This window comes from Pagrus major, chromosome 21, assembly GCF_040436345.1.
Source record: "Pagrus major chromosome 21, Pma_NU_1.0".
NCBI lineage: Eukaryota > Metazoa > Chordata > Actinopteri > Spariformes > Sparidae > Pagrus > Pagrus major.
In genome coordinates, this window is record NC_133235.1 from 20,899,799 (window position 1) to 20,921,472 (window position 21,674).

General features: G+C 40.3%; 1 protein-coding gene across 2 annotated transcripts in view; it reads right to left on the reverse strand.

Moving 5' to 3' along the window:
- Window positions 1-21,301, reverse strand: part of spidr (scaffold protein involved in DNA repair) — a 34,654-nt gene extending 13,353 nt beyond the window's left edge. The window contains exons 1-10 of one of the 2 annotated variants that reach the window (XM_073492084.1): window positions 21,083-21,301; window positions 20,586-20,747; window positions 20,412-20,475; window positions 19,424-19,612; window positions 18,785-18,927; window positions 15,203-15,438; window positions 14,266-14,366; window positions 11,520-11,739; window positions 6,728-6,932; window positions 5,023-5,267 (exon numbers count right to left, since the gene is read on the reverse strand). In XM_073492084.1, coding sequence (XP_073348185.1) covers window positions 5,023-5,267; window positions 6,728-6,932; window positions 11,520-11,739; window positions 14,266-14,366; window positions 15,203-15,438; window positions 18,785-18,927; window positions 19,424-19,612; window positions 20,412-20,475; window positions 20,586-20,747; window positions 21,083-21,097 — 1,580 coding nt within the window. In that variant the 5' untranslated portion in view covers window positions 21,098-21,301. The remainder of the gene's footprint in view (window positions 1-5,022; window positions 5,268-6,727; window positions 6,933-11,519; window positions 11,740-14,265; window positions 14,367-15,202; window positions 15,439-18,784; window positions 18,928-19,423; window positions 19,613-20,411; window positions 20,476-20,585; window positions 20,748-21,082) is intronic. The other variant, XM_073492085.1, reaches the window with a different exon arrangement.
- Window positions 21,302-21,674: the final 373 nt, after the last annotated feature.

Sequence of the window (21,674 nt, forward strand, 5' to 3'; positions counted from 1 at the left end):
CAGCCTGCCCATCATGCATGTGCATGCATGCGCACATCCCAGACATTGGGAAAGTTTGGAGACTGTTTTCAACCACCTGACTGGGCCTATAAATGTCCTCTGTTGGTAAACATGGGGTCTGTCTGTGTTTGTTCTCAGAGACCTGGAAATAGATATCTAAATAACATTCCTGACATGACTTTTGGTGGTGAAGGCCAACTTTTCAACCAAGATTATTCTCAGTTGTTTGCTTTATTCGCAATCCAAAATCAGACCTAAACTACATCTTGTTAAAACAACATGTTGAACATACAGAGGTGAGACAAATGTTTTCTGTGGGCTTTGTGTTTATGGTTATAAACCATGGTTATGAACAGAAAAGTTGTGTTTATGGATATAAACACAAAGTTCAGACTGCAAAAAGAACAGACCTCAGGACAAAGCTATTTATTGATCAGAGCAAGGTCACATTGAACACTTTGTCAAGTAAGACAAGAAAATGCCCCTCGGAAAATGTCATTCCTAACTGGCAAACACTTCCATTTCCTTTCCACACACAAATCATAGTAACAGGCTTCTGTCCTACGATGAACCCTGTTGTAAAAAAAACAACAAAACTTGCAACCAATGGGGCTCAACAGTTATTTTAGATGTATTATTTTAGATGTCTATATAACATCAAAAAAGGTGGAAAATGTTTATCTACTTTGACCGACAGTCCAAAACCCACAGACATTACATTTAGAGTGATGTTAAACAGAGAAAAGCAGCTAATTTACACATTTAAGTACTATAACCATATTGGCATGTTTGTGTTTGATGAATGATTAACAAATAATTGAATGTCAAAATTGTTGGAAACTTCAGATGATTGACTCAACCAACTTCAACTAATCCTTTCACGCCAACAAGAAGCTATTTACATATAACGTAGTTTTTTAGATACTACAGTTTGTCAAGATTATGATTAACGTAAATGTTCACCCTGGGTATAACCAAAGGAAATGGTTAAAGGGTAACTCCAACCATTTTACACATTAAAGTGTGTTTACAAGTCTTGGGGACAACTCCTGCATATTTGAAACAGTAAAGTAAAACCTTTTGTGGCTCCAGAGGAAGCCACATGTAATCTGATAACCTGCCTCGAGTGATGTCACTCAGTTGCTATGTTGCATTGTGGGTAATGTAGGCGCCAGGTTTTGAAAAGGAAGAAAAATACGTGGCATAAAAATAATAATTGGATTTTAAATTGACTGTAATGATTCCAACAGTGTTATAGTGCAATGCTAGGTGTGCTGATTGCTTTTCAAAACATGGCGCCTACATTACCCACAATGGAAGCCACTGAGTGACATCACTGGAGGCGATTTATCAGATAACATGTGGCTTCCTCTGGAGCAAACGGGGGAAAATAGATGCAGGTTAATATACATTTGGTGCTCTAGTGAGTATTTACATTATTTTTACATTATTTATTTGTTAAATACACAAAAAAATAAAGAATAAATTCTGTTACATACTGTAATCTGTAGTTATTCTATATGTTTAAACCAGGAGTTTAAAACAACGACTTTTACGTTTTATAAAACTGTACAGGGCTAAAACAATAAATCAATATTTGCCTACAATATACAGCTGCAAGACTCACATCAGGTGGGGATAAATATACACTTAGTGGAGCTTGTCTGAACTTGATAAAACTGGAGTGAAATGTGATATGCCACTTGACAGACAGAGAAGAAAAGGGTGAAGAGACACTTGGTGGTACCAGCTTGACATAAACAACCAGCTCCCCCCGCTTAGTTCCTCTTTTCAGCCGTTCAGAGCCCCACTTCCTCAAACTGCGACCCCTTACTCCCAAAAAAACCCAGCCATTGGCTGCTTTCAGTCACAGGCCGCTTTCAGGAATTTGTTATTGTGAGCCATCACAAAATTCTCAGCAACTCAGGTTTTCTTCCAGGAACTACGATCCACTGAGCCTGTGCAAACACACACACAAGCTGCTCCACACACACACTCACAGTCACACTGTGTGCGCATGCTAGCCCACGCACATGCACATTACTTGGCAACACACTAAGTAAGTGACCCACACATTAAGAATACAGCAGAGAGGCCTCATTGGTGGGGGGCGGACAGGCGGGATTCCTTCCTATGTGTTGTCCACCAATCAGTGCAGGCAGAGTGATAAACACGGTTGTAACTGGATCCTCGTAGCACATTGTGTTCCCTCTCCACTGAGGAGAGAAAAAAAAACAACAACTAGCCTCTCCTCACTTCCTGCAAACAGTTAATCTTCTTGTTTATTCTATTCTGAATTTACGGGAACTTAACATCTTCTTCAGGCGTAAATATCATACTGGCCCTTCTCCCGTGGGTGTGTGTATGTGTGTGTTAACGCAGAGGCTAAACAACAAAAGGATCAAATAAGCATGCTGACCAGTGGAGTGAGTCATAGAGGCTGGGGACACAACATGAGAGGTACAAACTGTCCTTGTCTTTATTCAGAATGGGGCCAGTGAGCTGCCAAGTAAACTACCCTCCTCTCCACAGAGCAGGCATGCATCCTGGAAAAGTACTATAAGAGACACATGGTGCGATAAGTTGTTATTCCTGTGCAGCAATTCACACCACAACCTATCATAAAAAGGCTGAAAAGTGACAGAAGCGTTGGACACTTTAGTATCTTATTATATTATAGACAAATAATTCAAATTTAGGATTTAGACTAAAAATAAAACTTTCCAATGTTCAAAGTCTCTCAACAAGCGATCAGGATCACCCAGATATTCTGAACTCAAGTCCTCCTGATAACCTCCTAACCTCCACCCCACCTCCATCCTTTCACTACCAGCCCAGCCTGCTGAATCTGGTTGAGTTCTAGAGAACCGGAGGGAAGGGCAGGAGTGTTTCCGGTCAGAGGGCGGCGTTTGTTTACCAGCCGGAGAGGCAGCATGGCAAGAACAAGTGTCATATTACACTCGATGCTGCTCGTTTAGTCATTTAGCTTGTCAGCTGACCGGGGCTCTCCTCCCTTTACCACAGAGCGCCCCTCGGACCGCTTCGCTCAGAGAAACCAATACATTTCTTTTATTAGTCAGCAAAGCACAAAAACAACGAGCCCTGGGGAGGGCCAGGCAACTAAAGGTCAGGCTTGCTGGATTTGCTTAAAGTAGAACATTCACTGATTCATTAACTTTCATAAGACCACTCGAGTAAACTTGTGAGACGTTTCAATGACACAGGAAGCTCTGAACAGCTCACACTGCAAGTCTTTTAACAACAGTTAACTATTGATATGACTCAGACTAAACGTCGCTGGATCAAAATATGCTCTTGTTTTATCATTATTTTTATCGAAATAAGACTAATGATTGGACAATTTAACAGGAGCACCAATCAATATTCTTGTATCAACAATGGGAAAAACAATGACTTGAAATCGATCACTCATAAGCCTCTTTCACACATAGTTGTCGGTAAATTACTGGGATAATCTTTCTGGCACAGCTAGTGCTTTTCGCTGTTTCACACATGCCACAGCGAAGCCAGAATAAATGGAACAAGGGACAGTCCAACGCGTGACAGTAATGGGACACTTGTGGATGCCAACCGCCATAAAACTCAACAGAAGAAGAAGACGAGGCAAGGCTAAAAGCTGCTGTAGGTGTTGTCGTCGTTTCAGCTAACTTCCTGTTTGTTTTGCAGTCAGCAATCCCCTCCCTCCTCTCCACGTCAAAAAGATCATTTACAACAAATAAGCATTGGTTTTACGTGACCATGAACAAGTCGCAGACTAAATTACAACATCAGTGTGACAAACCCACAGAGTATTATCACCCAACTATGCAGTTCCCCGTCAGCTCTGTTGCACTTTTTAGTGTCTTGTAGCTCATTATTTTGGCTTTACAGTCCACAACTTTGGTCATTTTTACCTCAAGAAAATTTTACCTCGTCCCATCCTCCTGTTATGTGATTGGCTTGTATTGGTTAAGTCTACAGGAGCGTAAAAAGGTCTATTTTAACCCAGAGCTCTGCTTTTACCCTACTAAACTTGTCTCATGTAGCACACCTACTTGCTAATATGTGATTCATTTATTTATTTTACATACATACTTGAAACAAAAATAACTGCAGTTCTTTCAATAGCTTCCAGCTACCCAGTGACTCAAATCAATACTGAATACTGATTGAATGACTACACTGACAAACAGGCCAATACTGTCACCATAACAATTTATAAAGTGAAAAATACCCTAACCCTGCATTTCCCACAGCACAAGGTGAAATCTTAAAATGTTCTGTTTTGTCGACCAACAGTCAAAAACCAAAACATATTTAGCTTACTATCATGTATGACTAATCGATTACTTACTTCAGCTCTAATAAATGTTATTCTTTTATAATGAATATTAATACAATGTTTGGGCTTCGCCTTATGATAAAGTAACCAAGCTGCAACAAATCTGACCCCATTCCACACAACTGTACAGTTTTGAAATGCTGAGAATGCGACATGATGACATTTTAACACCCACTTAAACAGTGCTGTATATACTTGTGGTTTACTTCTGAGCATTAAGGTAATAAAAGCTGTTGCAAACCTGTTCCACCCAGTGGTGTACAAGTGGGCATCGATTCAACTCTGGCTTGCTGGTGCACGACATACTGAAAACATCGTGTTGTCTTCCCTGAGAATTGGCCTGAATCGCTCACTGAGCGGCTGGATTCAATTAGAAATGTTTGTGTCCTTTGTCAAACAATGCCATATGGCTGGAGACAGCGTGAGCACTTTGTGGGGGCTTGCTGCGCTGTGAACAATAGCTCCACCACTGAGACTCACATTGTGCCACCAAGGAGAAGCATGCAAGGCCTGAGACCGAGAAGACCAGCATGAATGTTTTTTTTTTTCCCATAAAGAATAATTCATGTTGTGGGAGAGAAACATTCACAGCAGCTCAAATATGATTCATTGTCTTTTGGCATCAAGTGACAAACCAAATGTCTCACTGGGCTGCTCATTATAAGCTAGTCTAACAGTACCTGGTTTTGCCTTTTTCTGCCGGCGGAGGAGTTGTGGAAGACCTGGAGGGAACTCTGGGCTTAAGGATGGTCATGGGAGAGCAGTCAGGCACTGGGATGGAGTAAACTCTCTGGACCACCACCTCCACGTCCTGCCCCACAGAGCCAGCCTGGCCCAGCCCCTCGATAGCTTCCAGGAGGGAGAGGCAGTGTCTGGTCAAACCTCCTGAACCTCCGAAACTGCACAGAGCATCGAAGGCAGCAACCTGAAATGGAAAAAGAGAGGAAAATAAAATTACATAATCTTTTTATAGATAGAATCTTTTGTATTACACATTCAAACATTTAGTCAATTAATCAACTAGTTTATCAGCATAAAATTAATTTGCAAATATTTTGATCCCACAGAAAACACTGCTCCTGAAACGCCTTGTCAGTAGTCCCGCCTTTAATTCTGTGACTTTGTGACATCACACTACGTCATTATGTCACACATTTGCATAATTTATGCCTAGTGGCTAGTTTGGCATCTAAGAATTGATTTTGCACAGCTGCTCTGTTGTTGTTACCAGTGCTGGGTCAGGCGTGTGTGAGCTGACCAATCAGAGAATACTGGGTATTTAGAAAGGGGGTTCTTAAAGAGACAGGAGCTAAAACGGAGCGTTTCAGACAGAGGGTGAATACAGTGCTGCAGCCCTGGACAGTATGAGAAAATGTATGTGTTTTTTTGAGCACTAAAGCACGTAAACCTATTCTAGTAGTAATCCAAAACAAAATTATGAACCTGAAAATGAGCATAATATGTCTACTTTGAGCAAAAAAATGCTGGCTTCAACCTCTCAAGCATGATTAATTAGTTAGTTGCAGAGTAAGATAACATGACACAGCTGGTTTTCCTCCTGTCTTCCCATTTTTTTTGAGTCAATAGCCACAATTATGCAACATACAAAACACAGTAGTTATTTCACTAACTGTTTATGCCATCACACAGTATTTGCTTGTTGTTTGTCAGTACAAATCATGGGTATGAGCAGTCATTCCGATAAGGATCAACTTTTCTTTACGCCTTGCTCTCCTTTCAAAGGAGGGTGTGTTGTTTCTCAGACATTACCCAGTCTCCAGGTGATTTATTGGTTAAGTTATTAGTATTTGCTCAAAGCAACTGAGATTCAGAGGAAATCAAACATGCATGTAAGCCAACCCCTCATGGTATTCTCACTGTACAGAGTGAATGCACCTGTGGCTGACTGATGTGGGTTGAGCGCTCCAACGAGACTATTTATTATTCTTTGTACAAAAAACACTGAGAAGTGAAACTGATGTTTCACACTTGCACCTGTGATTTAATATGAATTCAAAAGAAAATATATCATGAGGACTAAAGTCATATTAATTTTATGAATACTGACACGAGTCTCCTAATTTGTGATAATGGACTTTTGTTTTATCTTTTGCACATAAACAACAAAACCTGAGGCGAACAGTGACCTGATGGCTAACACTGTCCTTCACACGAGATATTGTAGCTACCACCACCAGCTGTGTTAATATGCTGATTTAGTGGACTAATGACATTTTTCAGTAACTGAGCGTGCATGGAAAGTGAACGAGGGTTTAAAAGAAGTTTGTTTAATGCTCTATATGACCTATAATATACAATAACAAAAGCATGAAATACAGTACATTTGTAATGCAATTGTTTCTAATGAAATCAAAGCATACACACCTGTTTGGCATCGTTCTCCTCTGTGGTCCTGCATACTTCCTCCAGTCCAAATGTCTGACACAGAGAATACGGACTGCACCTCTCTTCTGAGAACAGGCCTCTGGGAGTGGACATGTTGGCTAGCTTTGAAGCAGAGTAGACTTTCTGGCTGAAGTGTGTGTTCAGAATAATATCACAGCTGAATCCCTCGATGGAAAGACTTTGCCTGCAAAGAGATAAAGTTAATTTGTTTTAGATTCAGGGTACAGTTTTGTTTCAGTGCTTTGGTTGCATTCTTTACTTGGATTGTGCAGTCTTTCTAATTGAAAGGCACAAAGAAATGAATTTAGGATCTGAAATTCAACACACTTTAGGGTGTTGGGCAATGCTTGTGATTGTGTAGATAACAAACGCAAAAAATCTGATTTTACAGCACATTAAATGTTATACATTATTGCACAAACGTAGGGGGGCGAGAACTCGAGACTGAATGTCATGTCAGATAAGGTAACAACCACCTCCGCAGGTCTGTTCAGTAGGTAGCACCCACCCTGCACAGAGTACAAGTTCAAATAAGTTAAACTCCTGGAAGTATAAATACACACTGGATGCATTTGTCCTCTTTAACTGAGGTAAAAGATGCTTTTTCCATGTAATTGAGGTTCTTAAAAGGCTACACCACGCAGCGCTGCACAGTTTCATTAAAACGCTTTCCAAATGTGACATCATCTGTGGAAAAAAGTACTTCATCGCTCGTCACAATCAAACAGACTGGTGAGAGAGCTCGTTGGTGAGCTACACCAAATCAAATGAAAAGACTGCATATGTGTGACCTGAAGTGCTCCTGTGTTGGAGTTTAATTTTAAACCGGTTTCAATTTCACCTTCATCAGTGTGTGCCAAGTCAAAGATGCTTCTTCTCTATACAATCTTAAGGAAAGCATTTCAGGTTGTGTGCTTCGGATCATTTAATGACACACGTACCTGAATGGCACCGAGCCTGTGATGAAAATAAGTTAAATAACAGCCAAATAATTACATGGCATGTTGTTTGTGTTAAGTTTGAGTTACGACTTAATTCATGTGACACAGATAATAGAGTGGTGATGGCTTATCACTGACTCAGAGCCAAGCGCACTCTGTGACTGGAACTTCAGTACATGTCACAGCTCGTCTCAGACCTGTGATGAAAGTTGAACCAGAGAAATCAAACACAAAGATAAAGTGGAGGAAACTATTTGTTTAGACATGCAGTGAAAACAAAAAGGGGAGAGATCAGTATTCAGGGACCAAATTATTATATACACTAAAATGTCAGTTTTAGGTACACCTAAACGCAGCCTAATGTGACCTCTGTGACGGTTATAAAGTTCAGTTTGGGTTATAAGTGTTTTAGAAAGGTATTTATTCAATAATATGGTCATTTGGAAAGCATTATACTGACTGGTGCTGGAGCATTATTAATAATAATTAGCTATAGACATTATTATATATTTAAAAGACAGATAATAAGTTATTCAAAATTAACAGCAAACAAAGTATAAAGAGGTCCTGACATAATTACACAAACATCTGTACATCTTGATCTGTAACACTAACACAGTAAAGTGAAATCAACACCCGAGGCAATAAATTGAGAATTGTAATCTTTACAGCGGCAGTTTTTATTGCAAGGTTACTGTCCTCAATTGTATTTTACAGTACATACAGTTCCTGGCACTGTACTGCTTGCCTTATCATGGTGGATCAGACACTTTGATGATTCATCCTTGAGTCAATCAACTGAATATTAATCCACTTGCACCATGACAGTCATCAATCTCAGTCATTTATCAAGTAGACATGCTCTACATTTGCTGGTTACACTTTGAAAAGCGCTTAAATGTTCTTGCCGTTTTATAAATTATATTTTAAAATAAATCATCATTTTCAACATTTTAAAAACTACAAAATTGTTATTTTACAATTGAAACTTTTCTTTGACATTCAGTTGTAAAGTAAATTGTCTTTACATTAAATGGCAACAAACAAGTTTTTTGCATTATCTTACCGTTATCAGCATTTTGATTGGTTCCCTATAAACCTCTCTTTCACTATGCTATCTTCTGGGGAAATGACGGCTAACTAGCGATCCGGCACCATTTTTGTCTGATTTTCACATCTCCATTATAGACTTAACAAGTTAATAAACTCATGTTTTGTCCCATGTTGCTGGTAGAAGAAAACTATGGTGCCACTTAGAAATGCTAGGGCGAAATCATGTCAGATATGCATAGTCCTTACAACCAGATATTCTGGAGGTGTTAAATGAATGACCCTGTAATGTTTTCCCTTTATTTCCCCTCTTTTTCCTCTCAATCTGACAATATAGTTGACAGTGGCAGTATAGCTTTAGTTATTAGTTGCAGATCAATATTCAATTTAAAACACATGATGCTATTATATAAATTAAATTACCTTGCAGGATGTAAATCACTGACAATAAGCTACTTTTTAACCAATAGAGTTGCATGTTGATGCATCGATTTGTATGAATAATTTAATATTATTATATTATTATTACTATTCAATAATATAGTATTCTCTATTCTTCCACTATCTTATCTTATTTTTCTATTTTTAATTGCAGTCTTGCTTCATTATGCTGTTCTGATTGAATGCAAGACTTTTACTTGAAGTTTGGTCATATCATAGTGCTTATCATTGCTGCTTATTCATTTAAAACAGTAGTAGTAGTATCTGATGCGAGTACTTCCTTCACCCTTCTTACTCATAGCATGTGTAATCATGCCAAACATCTGATCAGAGATCAGTAATCAGAGAAAGCATTACTGTTGTTAGTGGAGCAGAACGTTCTTTTCACAAGAACAGGTACGTGAGCCAAACAGGAAGTGTGGCCCCATTGTGAACAGGTGAGTGGGCAGCTGTCATCATCACACAGGTAGCCAGGTTAAGGAGTGGCCCCTGCTGCTCGCGTCACAGCTCCTAAGTGAATAATAGCTGCAGGTATTTCCGCTCAGGCGTGGGAGGTGAGGGGAGGGAGGAGCCAACCTACTCACTGCAGGAATCGCGGGGGAGGCTAACTCCTGGAAGTGTCACACCGGAAACTGTCTGACAAGTGCTCTAAATTCCGGGTTTTTCCACTATGGCCTATCCTTTGAGCTGTAGAGTTGGCTGAATATGAATATTCCTTGAGAGAATATGAGCTGATGTCATATATATATGAAATCAGCGTTGACCGTTTTAGGGACGTTTTATTAAGTTATCATGCTGGTTAAATTAAAATATAGACCAAATGCTGAAGCTACTGAAAGTAATTTACACAAACAAAAGAGGATTTAAGGATAAAAAAAGCAATTCTTTGAAAGAGTAAATGGGTGTGTTTGGTGGTGGTGGAGGAGCTCTACTCTATCTTGTGATTTCAGGAATAGAAATCAACAGGGGAAGGAGAGGTGCTAAAGCCAGAGATACTCTCAAACTGCCATGTGTTTTCAATCTCAGTCCTTTGGCTCCCTCCACTCTCTGCTCCCAAATGCTCCAGAAAATAATCCTACTGTGTTTTTTCCCCCGGCTTGCTGGAAATGACCTAACCACTGCCAGGAAGAGGAATGTGAAGCATTCCCTGGAGCTGTTCGTGACGTCAGAGCGCTGAGGAGGCCCCTGCGCTTCCGCCAGCTTGGATATTCCAGAGCACACTCGACCCAAACTCCCAACAGCTGGAGTCAACTGCTGCCTCGCTCCAGCTCCAAAACAATCCCGAAAAACACACGCCCCCACCTCCTCCTATCCTCTCTGCCCTGCATGAGAGGGACTTTTCCTCACATCTGGGTCTTTGCTGCTTACTATTATGAGCTGAGAAGAGAACATTTTATACTAAATCCCCAAATAATTGTATTTAATCATGCATATGTTATTAAACTTAATCATTTTATATGTTTAATACTTAAAGTCTTCACAAGTAGTATACTGTCTTTCATTATGCCTCCTCAGCATTATTTTGTGAGATCCTGTTACTCTTCTGTTCTGCAGCTACTGAGTCAGTCTTGTACTGTGTAACTGCCTGTTAACAGTCCTTTTGATCACCTGCCAGGACACAATTTAGCTATAAATTGCAGGGAAATGCAAGAAAACGTTTCACTGAATAGTACAACATTCATCTTTTACAGAAAGGTGCAACTCTACCAACCATCAGTGCTATTAGAGATAGCTGTAGACGTGTTGTAACAAGAAGTGTATTTATGCTTATTACACCTGAAACAATTAATTGATTAGTCAGCAGGCAGCATATCACCAGAGTAATCGTTAACGGCTGCTCACTGTAGGTGCCTTTAGCTAGTTAACTCAGTTAGCTAAATTAGCCGTGCAGCTAGCAGCCCAGACAGGGAGCTCGGTGTGGTATTATAAGACAGGACAGGCAGGGGCTAACTTCAGTGTATATCTCTACAACACAATACCAGATGTCTTTGCCATAATGTCAAATCTGTTACATCACTGTATAAAGTCTATTTCGTGTATATGCATTGAAGGTTTCAAGTCTCTACGTCACACCTGTGTAAGCTGCGTACTGGAGCGGGATTGGCTTCCAAACTAGTTGTGATGTCACAGAATTATGCTCTTGCTCTTATGTTCATGTATTAAACTTCAAGATCTGCACAAAAAAAAACAACTTTCCTCCTTTAGCAGATTAAAGTGAAACCATTCTTCTAGTGTCAGACTCTGCGCATTCACTCTGCACAGTGGAGGTCAAACGCCATGGTGAAGTAACAATAATCAGATGGGGACTTTAAAGTGCGTTATGTATTGCATCCTCTCACCATGGTGGGTATATGTGGATGATATCTCTGGGTGCAGGGAGCAGCTGGGCTGCAGTCTCTCTGTTGAATAACACCAGCATGCGAGCTCTCTCCTCAGAGACAGGGCTCTCGTGGTGGTGACCCTCTCCGGGGGGCTGCTGGTGCTCGCAGAGCGCCAGTTGCATGCTGCACTCCTCCTGAACCTCCAGCACCTCCAGCACCAGTACGCCAGGCCTGTCCACTGGGGAGCACAGCAACAACAACACAGATGTTGAGTGTGTGTGTGTGTGTGTGTGTGTGTGTGTGTATGTGTGTGTGTTTCAGTGTGCGTGCCTCTGTGTCTATGCACACACAGCACACACACGCTCTCACGGACTCTCGCTTTCTTTGGGACTCATTATGTGTTACGAGAGTAATTCACTTGTAGCATCAGAACAATTCGCACTGCATAACTGTAAAAGCTGTTACTGACTCAGGCTGAGTTGGACATGAAACACAGTCAATCCCACTGGGTGAGTGTGCAAATGTTTGGAATTTTACCACAGCACTGACTGTGCTCTTGGCCTGAACAATAAAGTCAAGAGATGATTATGAAGAGCAAATCAAGACAATACCCCGGAGCTATAAATCACGCTGAGATAAGAGAGCAACTTGGCTGCATGTGGATTCTGTGTGTAAAGTTGATTGCACTGCATTGTGAAAAATGCAGAATGAGAGCACACAGTCAGTGCAGCTCAGTGTCTGTGTAGTTAACGATGCCTGAAGGTGGCCAGAGGGAGGATTTTAATACGATAATAGTAAATCATATGAAAGGGATCGCTAGAGAGCTTGCATTTGCACATGCATTTGTCCAAACATGAATGTTAAGTAGGGATGCAGACTTACTTTTCACACTGGTTGCACTAAGTAATACATTTTTAAATTCGTCACACTATATTTTATTGATGGTAAACAGGAATAAAGGTGCAGAGAAATGTTTTTGTTCATTTAGATCACAGCGCATGCAACAAGAAATTGCAATAACCTCAATGGTTTAAGAAAATCAAGTTACACAGTGCCGATGTTTATTATCGGGGCATTATTAAAAAACATCAATTGATATAGAAGTTTAGACTTAATGTTAAAAGTATACACTATAGAAACTGGCTCTAAACTAGGGAGGTTTTTGGTTAAGTTTATTTTTGGGGATTTTATTGTATTTCTTTGATAGGCCAGCTTGGAGAGTCAGACAGGAAAGAGGGGGAGATATGGGAAGACATGCAGCAAAGGGCCACAGTTTGGTATCAAGGACTCAGCCGCCGTACATATGGTGCATGCTCAACCAGGTCAGCTATCAGGGAGCCACAGAAAAACTTTCTAAGCCCAGCCCCTCTCTTCTGACTAAATACCTTTTATAAACTATGGCAATCCAGTTACGGGTTGCCTCTCCCGTCCGTGCACTGGCACCGTCTAACTCCTTCTTCCTCTCCTCAAACTGCCTCCCATTAGAAAAAACATTAGCAGATAAAAAACTGCGGACAAGGCATCTTATGACCAGGAGACAGGTGGAGCGGTTTCCTCCCCCGATGATATTGGGCCTGGGCTGGGTCTTTCAGAGCTACAAACAGTCACAGCAGCATCAAAAAAAAAAAAAAAATCAATAGCCAACGGAAAATGAATAGAACTGTGTTTTAAGGATGTGCTGTGTCACGACTTCTCTCATTCACGTGCAAGGAATGTGGGAACAGTACAGGGCGCGGCCTCGCAAACGCACACACACACAGACATGCATGGCACATGTGCAAAATGCACATAAAACCCTGCTACACGCTGACAACATAATCCATAGAAAACTGTAGACTGTCTACACAGCCAGGTAGTGTTTGTTCTAAGTGAGAGTTACATTTTTCTGCTAGGTGCATCATGTGTGGATTCACGTCTCAGATTACAAAATCATCAGAATAACCACCGGCAGCAAGCCAAAACTCAGATTGTGCTCGATTCTTCCTCCTGACCTAAAACGATCTGATAAGTCATATTATGTCAGGAAACAAGTCACGGTCACATGTGCATGTACGAGCACATTTACATAACACACAAAATGACTTCAACAATGATAAACAGTTATCATATAACAGCACGATCTAGTCCGGTAACAGTGTTTTTAATGTTCACAATTTGCCCGGCAACAAATAACTTCTAATTGGGAAATAATTAAACATGTGTTATTGTTTAAGAAAATCCTGATGAGGACCATCTGATTTCGAATAAACAGAAGCAGGTGTCTTCAAAAGAGAAACAGCACATATTGATTTGACTTTAAAAATACCAAACCTCCACAATTTAACCCTGAATTTAACCCTTTACACATCACTCTAATCAAACCCTTGACTGATCTCAAAGTTGGAATCAGGTGGGTGCTTTCTTTTTCCACAATCAACTGCCACCTTTAAGTCACTGTCCTATTACAAGGAGATACTTAACGAGAGAACATAAGTGGTTTGGTACACCACGGAAAGGAAAAAAGACAAGAAAAAAAAAACAAACCTAGGCAAGCAGTTTCCTGTAACCTACATATTGAGTTCACAGTTCAGAGCCGTGGTGATCAACGTACAGCCGGCGCTTCCTCAGCGTGGCCTCTACGTACAATCACGCCTGCTCACAGACTGACTTCATCCCACTCACAAAATCAAAGTACATTGTTTAACGTGATAGATGATTAAGAGTGTGAATGAGAGCAACATCATTAGTATTACTGTGGATAATAGTGTGGGTTTGTGTGGATCACCTGTTGCCGTTGAGGCGTCAGAGATGGACTGGTGCCTCCAGAAGCTAACAGCTGACCTCTGTCTGCTCTGGAGTCGATTCAGCCTCTCAGCGAGACCTCCGCTGTGCACACACACACACAGATGATAGATGATAAATAGATGATGTTACTTGATAAATTCACAAAGCACACGCACACTTGAACAAAAACACGTGCAAAAATGTGTATTTCAAAGATTTTCTGATGCAACAAAACAAGCTGTCAAAGACTTCAGATAGCCATCTGTCAGATTTGGTGGGCTTGGAGATGGCGATGACATTTAGCACCCACATCATGACACCAGGTGTCCCTTTCATCATCAGTTCTGCCGTGGAAACATTGCCGCCAAAGTTTGAGTGTCATCTTGCAGCAAGAAACATGCCTTGTTGCTTTGTTTGCTCTCCTTATGAGGCAATAGTTATACCAGATGAGTATTGGGCCAATATTGACCTTATTAAGATCAGTTGTCAGCAACACAATACACACTAAAGCTGCAACAATTAATTGATTTACTGATGAGTCAACTATTTTGATAATCGATTAATCAACTTGAGTAATAAAAAATAGACAAGTCAAAATTCTCTGTTTCCAGCTTCATAAATGTGAATATTTCCTGAAATCCTGAATCTATTTGGGTTGTGGATAAAACAAGACATTTGAGGACGTCATCTTCGGCTTTATGGAAACACTCATCGACAGTTTTCACCATTGTCTAACATTTTATAGACCAAACAACATAACGTTTAATTGAGAAAATAATCAACAGATTAATCGACTATTCAACCATGAAAACAATCATTAGTTGCAGCCCTAATAAGTATAGTTTCTTCATTGTAATGATCTGTGTTCAGGCTATGAGAAAAAGCTGAATTGTTGCTTCCTTAATGTGACTTTTGAACACAAGAACAGCATTTCAAACCTTTGAAATTTCCTTTTCTTTTTGGCAGAGTCTTCAGGGGTCTTGGACTGCCTGGCGAGCGATTTCTGAGGCGTCTGCAGCATCGCTTGAGCAGATCTGACCCAGTCACTGACTGACCTTTTGCTGCCCTCACCAGTTTGGAGAGGACAGCTCTCTGAGTCCAGCCTGCTCGACGTCATCGTGTGGCCAATACTCTCGCCGTCAGATGCGTAGCCTGAGATCTCTAGCTCTGTCATCTGTGGATAAAGTGATAATCACTGATTAATTTTTTTTAAAAAGCGTATACTTTCCCTGATTTTGAAATGTGTCACGTTTGAATGAACTTTAATAAGTGTTACATCACAGATAAAATACCACTTTATGTCAGGGGGATATTAGATATTTATAAAGGCCTTCATTAAATTAATCACGTGTTATAAAAGATAAATAAAAGAAAATAAAATCAATAAACTCAGTAATAAAGTGGGTGGATATGGTACACTGATATACTGTCAGGCTGATTTATTCACGAGATAAGGTAACAAAACAATCTTTTTTGCTGTCTCACCGCTCACTACACCTGAGGGAATCAGTTCTCATGGAAAAATCCAGAAGAAACCTGAGTTCCTGTCATGTGCAGACAAGACCAGCATACCAGGCTCTGTCAGCCAACGAGCTCTCTTATTTGAATCAACTTGACCCTGCTAGGCCGAGTGCCAGCAGACGTCACACTCTAACCAGCTACAGAGAATAAGGAACACTATGTTCCTGGCCCCGGCTCAAAAATGTTTTCACCCGGCACCGAAAGCATTGTAAGTACACAGCTCTGCGCAGCCTGATTCACTCGCATGTTTTCCTGAACAAACAGTAGTAAAAAAGATGTTTATAGTCCTGCTCTGTTGACACAGCCCTGATCTAGCGTAGCCCTGATGCAGTGGAGGTCGTTGACCCCTTCGAGCGAGGGAGCGAACACGCTTCATCTGGGAAGTGGCCGTCCTCTTCGGCCTTGGAACGCGGAGTCGACCCTCACAGCTCCGCCTGTCCACTTACAGCGCTAGTACAATAACACAGAAATCTGGCAGATGTTCTGCAAGTGAGTCAGCCGTACATTTATCTGGAGTAATAAACTTTGACTTGGTCTGGGATCGTCTCCACTGTATCCTGTTAGATCCAGTTTGATTTACAATTGGCTGTATGCAAGCATGCTTTCCGGGCAGCACAAAAATTCAGACTAGGTTACATCTTGCTGTTCTAATTAAATCAAAATTGAGTGCATGTTTACAGATATATAAAGCAGAACTATTATAATATGTGTTCAATACCAAAATGCTATTACCAATACTGAATATGCATTGAGCGCTGAACAATCAAACTGTGCATACACTTCAGTGCGACCGTATATGAAAACTAGGACCCTTATAGAGCTCTGACCACAAGCCTCCTTTTAGGTGAACTTAAATCTTGTTTGACCCCAGAGAGCTGATAGCAGCAAATTAAAGTGTGACAAGAGGAAGTAGCTGGGTCTGCGGCAGTGATGTTAATCTGTGTACAGGCTTCCTCTCAGCACACAGCCTGCAAACTTGGAGCGTCATCACGACACCCCGGTTGCTTGAATTCACCATGTGTTTTGCAGTATGAATATGTTTAATTAGTGGGCACGGCACTGTACAGTACCGTGCTGATTCAGTTGATTGCTTGTTCAAGGACATCTTCATAAAACCGCTATCAAGATGACCGCATCGCCTCATAATTTGGACACATCTAGCTGATCAATTGCATGTTGTAATGTGTTCCGCCATGATTAAACGCCGTGTGTCTGGTCTTGAACCCAAGTGCTCAACCTTTACCACTCCTTATACATTCTCTCTACGCCAGCCCTGCCTTGGACAAACACTGTGTCTGAATGACTTCAGAGAAGGAACAGTCAATCCAAGTCTCCACGGCATACAGGAGGGCACACAAAAGATTGACTTCAGTGATAACACAGATATATATTTGTCATATGAAGTAGCAAGAGAAGTGTGTTCTGTGCATGCAATATATTGCGTCATATTTTAGCGGTTATTTTCATTTTCGATTGATCTGCTGATTATTTAATCTAAAATTTCAGAGAACGCTGAAAATACCCACGCAATTACTCATTGACGTTGACATCATCGAATGACTTGCTGTGTCTCGAAAACATACCAAACTTTGATTTACGGTACTGTTACACAAAAAAACAGTAAATCTCCACATTTAAGAAGCTGGAACCATCAAATATTTAGCATTTTTGATAGAAAAATGACTCAGTAGTCAATAAAAGCCCAAACATTTTCTGTCAATCGATTCATACACTGCGTTGTAGCTCTACAGTGTTTTGATTTACATAAATAACACTAATAAAACCCATTTATTTCTTTACATATCAGCATTTCAGAGGGAGCAACTAATGTTTTTCTTAACATGGAAAAGTTCATAGTGTACTACTAACTGTTAATATCAGCTTTGGATCAATGATTATCTGGCAGCTTTCCCTCCACACTCTGTCAGTGTTTTACTGCTACCTCAGCCTGTGAACTTTGACACTTTGGAGCATAACCCTGAATCTAGAAGGTTCATCATGAAATGTTGGTTAAAGCCTGTAAGGCCCTTTCAGGACATGTTGACTGCAATACTCCACCTGCTAGTGTGATAACTACAACATACAATCAAAACAAAATAAATCAGCTATAAAACATAAAGACTTAAAATAAAACACCATATCATTAGTGTTATTTTACGTTACACTGTCACATATGCGTCCATGCCATCAGGTTTTACACACACACAGTGAACAGAAAGACATCTGGAGTCTCTGTACTTTAGGAAAAGTACTGACACTCGTGGTGCTACTTCTAGGAACACTGCATACACTGGAAGTGAGCTGATACTTTTAAATTAGAAACATACACTGGACTCAAACAGATATATAGAATTTTAGAGGTTGTGTGGCCCCACCTAGTGTTCATTAAAGCACATAACAACCTTGAGAAAAGAGCAAACCACAGTCCATTAGTGTCGACGTTTACATACACAAAATATTCCAGTTTTTTCCCTAATTACAAAAAAGACAATGTTCCTACTAAGCCGTTTACATGGATAATGAAAATTAATATCCCTCTAATAGTCCTGTTACAAGCAGCCATGCATATTACAGTTAACAAACACAGCCTCTGTCTTTTCATTCCCGCAAACACATTTTAGAAAACGACATTGCAATATCTGTGCATATCCAAAAACCTGTTGATATCAAAGTCTTTCATAATGTGTAAAAGTAGGTGTGTCCCTCCATTTGATCAGATCTCTATCTGAGCCCTGAAAGCTTTTGACTTGGCAAGCATAGTTGAAACAGGCATGAGGTTGTGTTTTGCAAGCTACGGTAAATACCCACAAAGGATTGGTCTTAAAACCTGGATAAAATGCTGTTTATATGACCCATATAAAATTCTGATAATTGTCATATTTGGAATAATCGTGGATAATCAGTTTGCATGTAAACATAGTTATTGTACCTGTCTAATGCACCTGATTCACGCACTAATGCAGTTCACGAGAAGTACATTAATGGTTGTAAGTACTCACATTTGTAGATTTAAGAGGCAAGTCTTCCGGTTTTTCATCAAAGGACTCTGACTCGCAGTCAGAGATTTGTTGCCCACTGTCCTTTTCAACATCTTCCTCGGACTCATCCACATCACTGTCTGTGTCAATAACAAGAAGATCATCTAAAAGAAAGAGAGGGGAAAAAACAACACACATTTACACACACACATTTTTCACAAAATAATCTAATTCAAGGTCTGTTTACAAGGTTTTTCTGGAGCAGTGACTGGAGGATGCTCAGATCTTATCAAGTGACTAAAACCTCTTACCTAGGTCACAGGATGACAACTGAGTCAACGCCATGACAACTGAGAAAACTCTGGAAAAAAACTAGCAAGTGGACCTTGAGTTAAAGGAAAGGTTTGACATTTTGGAAAATACGCGTATTCACTGTCTTGCCACAGGTCAGATGGCAGCTTAGCTTAGTTTAGCTTCGCACAAAGACTGGAAACAAGGAAAACAGCAAAGCTGGCTCTGTCCAGTGGTCAAGGAGTTAACCTATTAGCCTACTTAAAACCCCGTAATTAACAAAGGTCAGCTCTTGAAAAGCTGAACTGTCTATTAAGAGCAATGTCATATTTCCCAGCTCTGACTCAGCGGCTCACAACATTCATTCACCTTTATCAGTTCTGAGCATGCGCAGCGCTCTTGTGTAAGACTGGATGGGAGCTGTGGGTCTCGACGGTCTCCGAGGACGTTGTTGCTGCTGAACCACACCTCTGGACAGATGTTGCTCCTGGGTCTCGTTATCAGACTGTTCACTGCCGCTGGAGCTCCACGCAATGTTCACCAAGTCCTCTCTACTGTCTACATTAAGAGAAGAAAATGGCGGTGGGTGTCAAAATGAAGTAAATTTATTTTATTAAAATACAACTAAGTTAAAAAAAATACAAAAACACACCACATACAAACAGATATTCTTACATTTAAGCCATTCAGCAGCCTCAACATGGGTTGAATTTTATCAGGCCAGATGTTAAATAGCGTCAGACAGGAGCTCGCAATTAAAATGAAGTAATTATTTGGTCAATTTACATTTATCATTCAAATAACTTCGCTATTACTTGATCTGTTCTTTTAACTCCTAGAACATGGATAAAGTCAGTGGTTAAAACAGTTTTCTAGTGGAAGAAACATCCAACATATTTTTTTATATTATTAATGGTTAACCAATAATGGACTGTTAAACAGGCACGGTGTGGTTTAAAAATATAGCTCAAAAATATTTATCTCTTCCATAACTGAATAAACAAGCTGCTCTCAGGGGAAAATAAGGTCCCCAGAACACTGTTTAAAGCTAGTACGGTGGCAGGGTCCGCCACATATAAACAAAGTAAAACAGCATGAAAGTGTGTTGTCCTTTGAGGTCAGTTTGTTTATTTAGTTAATTAAAAAAAAAAACCATCTGATTGAAGAATAGCAAAACAACTTTACTATTTTGTGATCATCTGTGGGCCATTTTTATTAAAACAAACATTAGGTTTGATGTAATATAAATAAAAATGTAGATGTAGATCTTAAATGGGGATAGTGAGAAAGTCTACAATATGATTGCAGCTGTGATAAAACATCAATATATTGCACAGGCACTTAAATTACAAATTACCTAAAGCAGGTGACTGTGCCAACTTCCTGATGGCTGACAGTTTCCTTCCAGATGACTTCAGGTTCTGCAACAAAAACAACAAAAGCATCAACAATGTTAAAAACAAACAAACAAACATAGAGTTGTGGTTTGGGGTTAAGTTGTGAGTATTATATCAATCATGTCTTTATCTACCTTCATCACTGGACTGTCCAGAAAACTGTCCCCACACTTCTTCCAGCTCTTGGCAGAAGACGCAGATGAAAGTGAGGCTGGCTCTCTGCCCACTTTTTGGACACCATTTTCCACATCATCCGGAAAGAAAACACACTTTATGTCCTTGTAGTGTCTTTTACGCTGCACAACATGAACAAAGGGACAAACGGTGGGGGCCATGTCAAACACGTTTTACATCACTTAATGAAACAACTGGTTCGACAGCTCATTCAGCCCTGCTTCTCGTTGAGTCTCGTTTGTTTCCTTTTCTTTTTTTTTTTACCTGGGTCTAGCTTAAATAAAGAGCAGCTGTGTGTTAGTTGTGACAGTAAAGACAATCTAAACAAGTTAAAACACGAGTTGACAGTTCAACTCACTGAGCTGTGGGCGGGCCGAGGCAGACAACACAGCTAGCTTAAAGTTAGCTCAAAGTGGATAGCAAGTTAGCTAGCTAGCAAGGTAGCAGGGGCTCTTACCTTTCTGAAAGACATGGCGACAAAATAAAACAAGTTTACGCCACTGTGGTAGTTTATCTGCGTGTCCACAAAACGTTGTCTGATGAAATCTTTTTCATTAACCCATCGTGGTGCAGTTGCGGTTTGCCGGTGGCTGCTAACTACCTCTCTAAGTGTGCAGACGAAGCTAACGCTAACTGACTTGACTGTTGCTCAACCACAGGAGGGGTGTGTTTGATTACTCAACAGCGTGGACCGGAGGCAGCCAGCCTGTCAGCCTCTCTGCAACACGATGGCCTGCTCACAAAGACTGAAAGTAACATGTTAGTCAAGTACTGTTTAATCAGGTAGACGTTTGAGTTACCTATACTTTGCTTGACTTGATAAATAAATAAATGCAGTATACACTACTCAGATTTAGGGACACTGGGATACAGTTGCATATTTGCATGTGCATGGATATGCAAAAAAAAAAAAAGTCAAATGCAATGTGTTGCATTATTTTTGGGGACCAAATATATTCACAAAACACAAAATAAAAGTTCTGATATGTCACAGAATAAAAAAAACAGTTAAAAGTTAAACACGAAAATATCCCAAACTAATTTTGAGT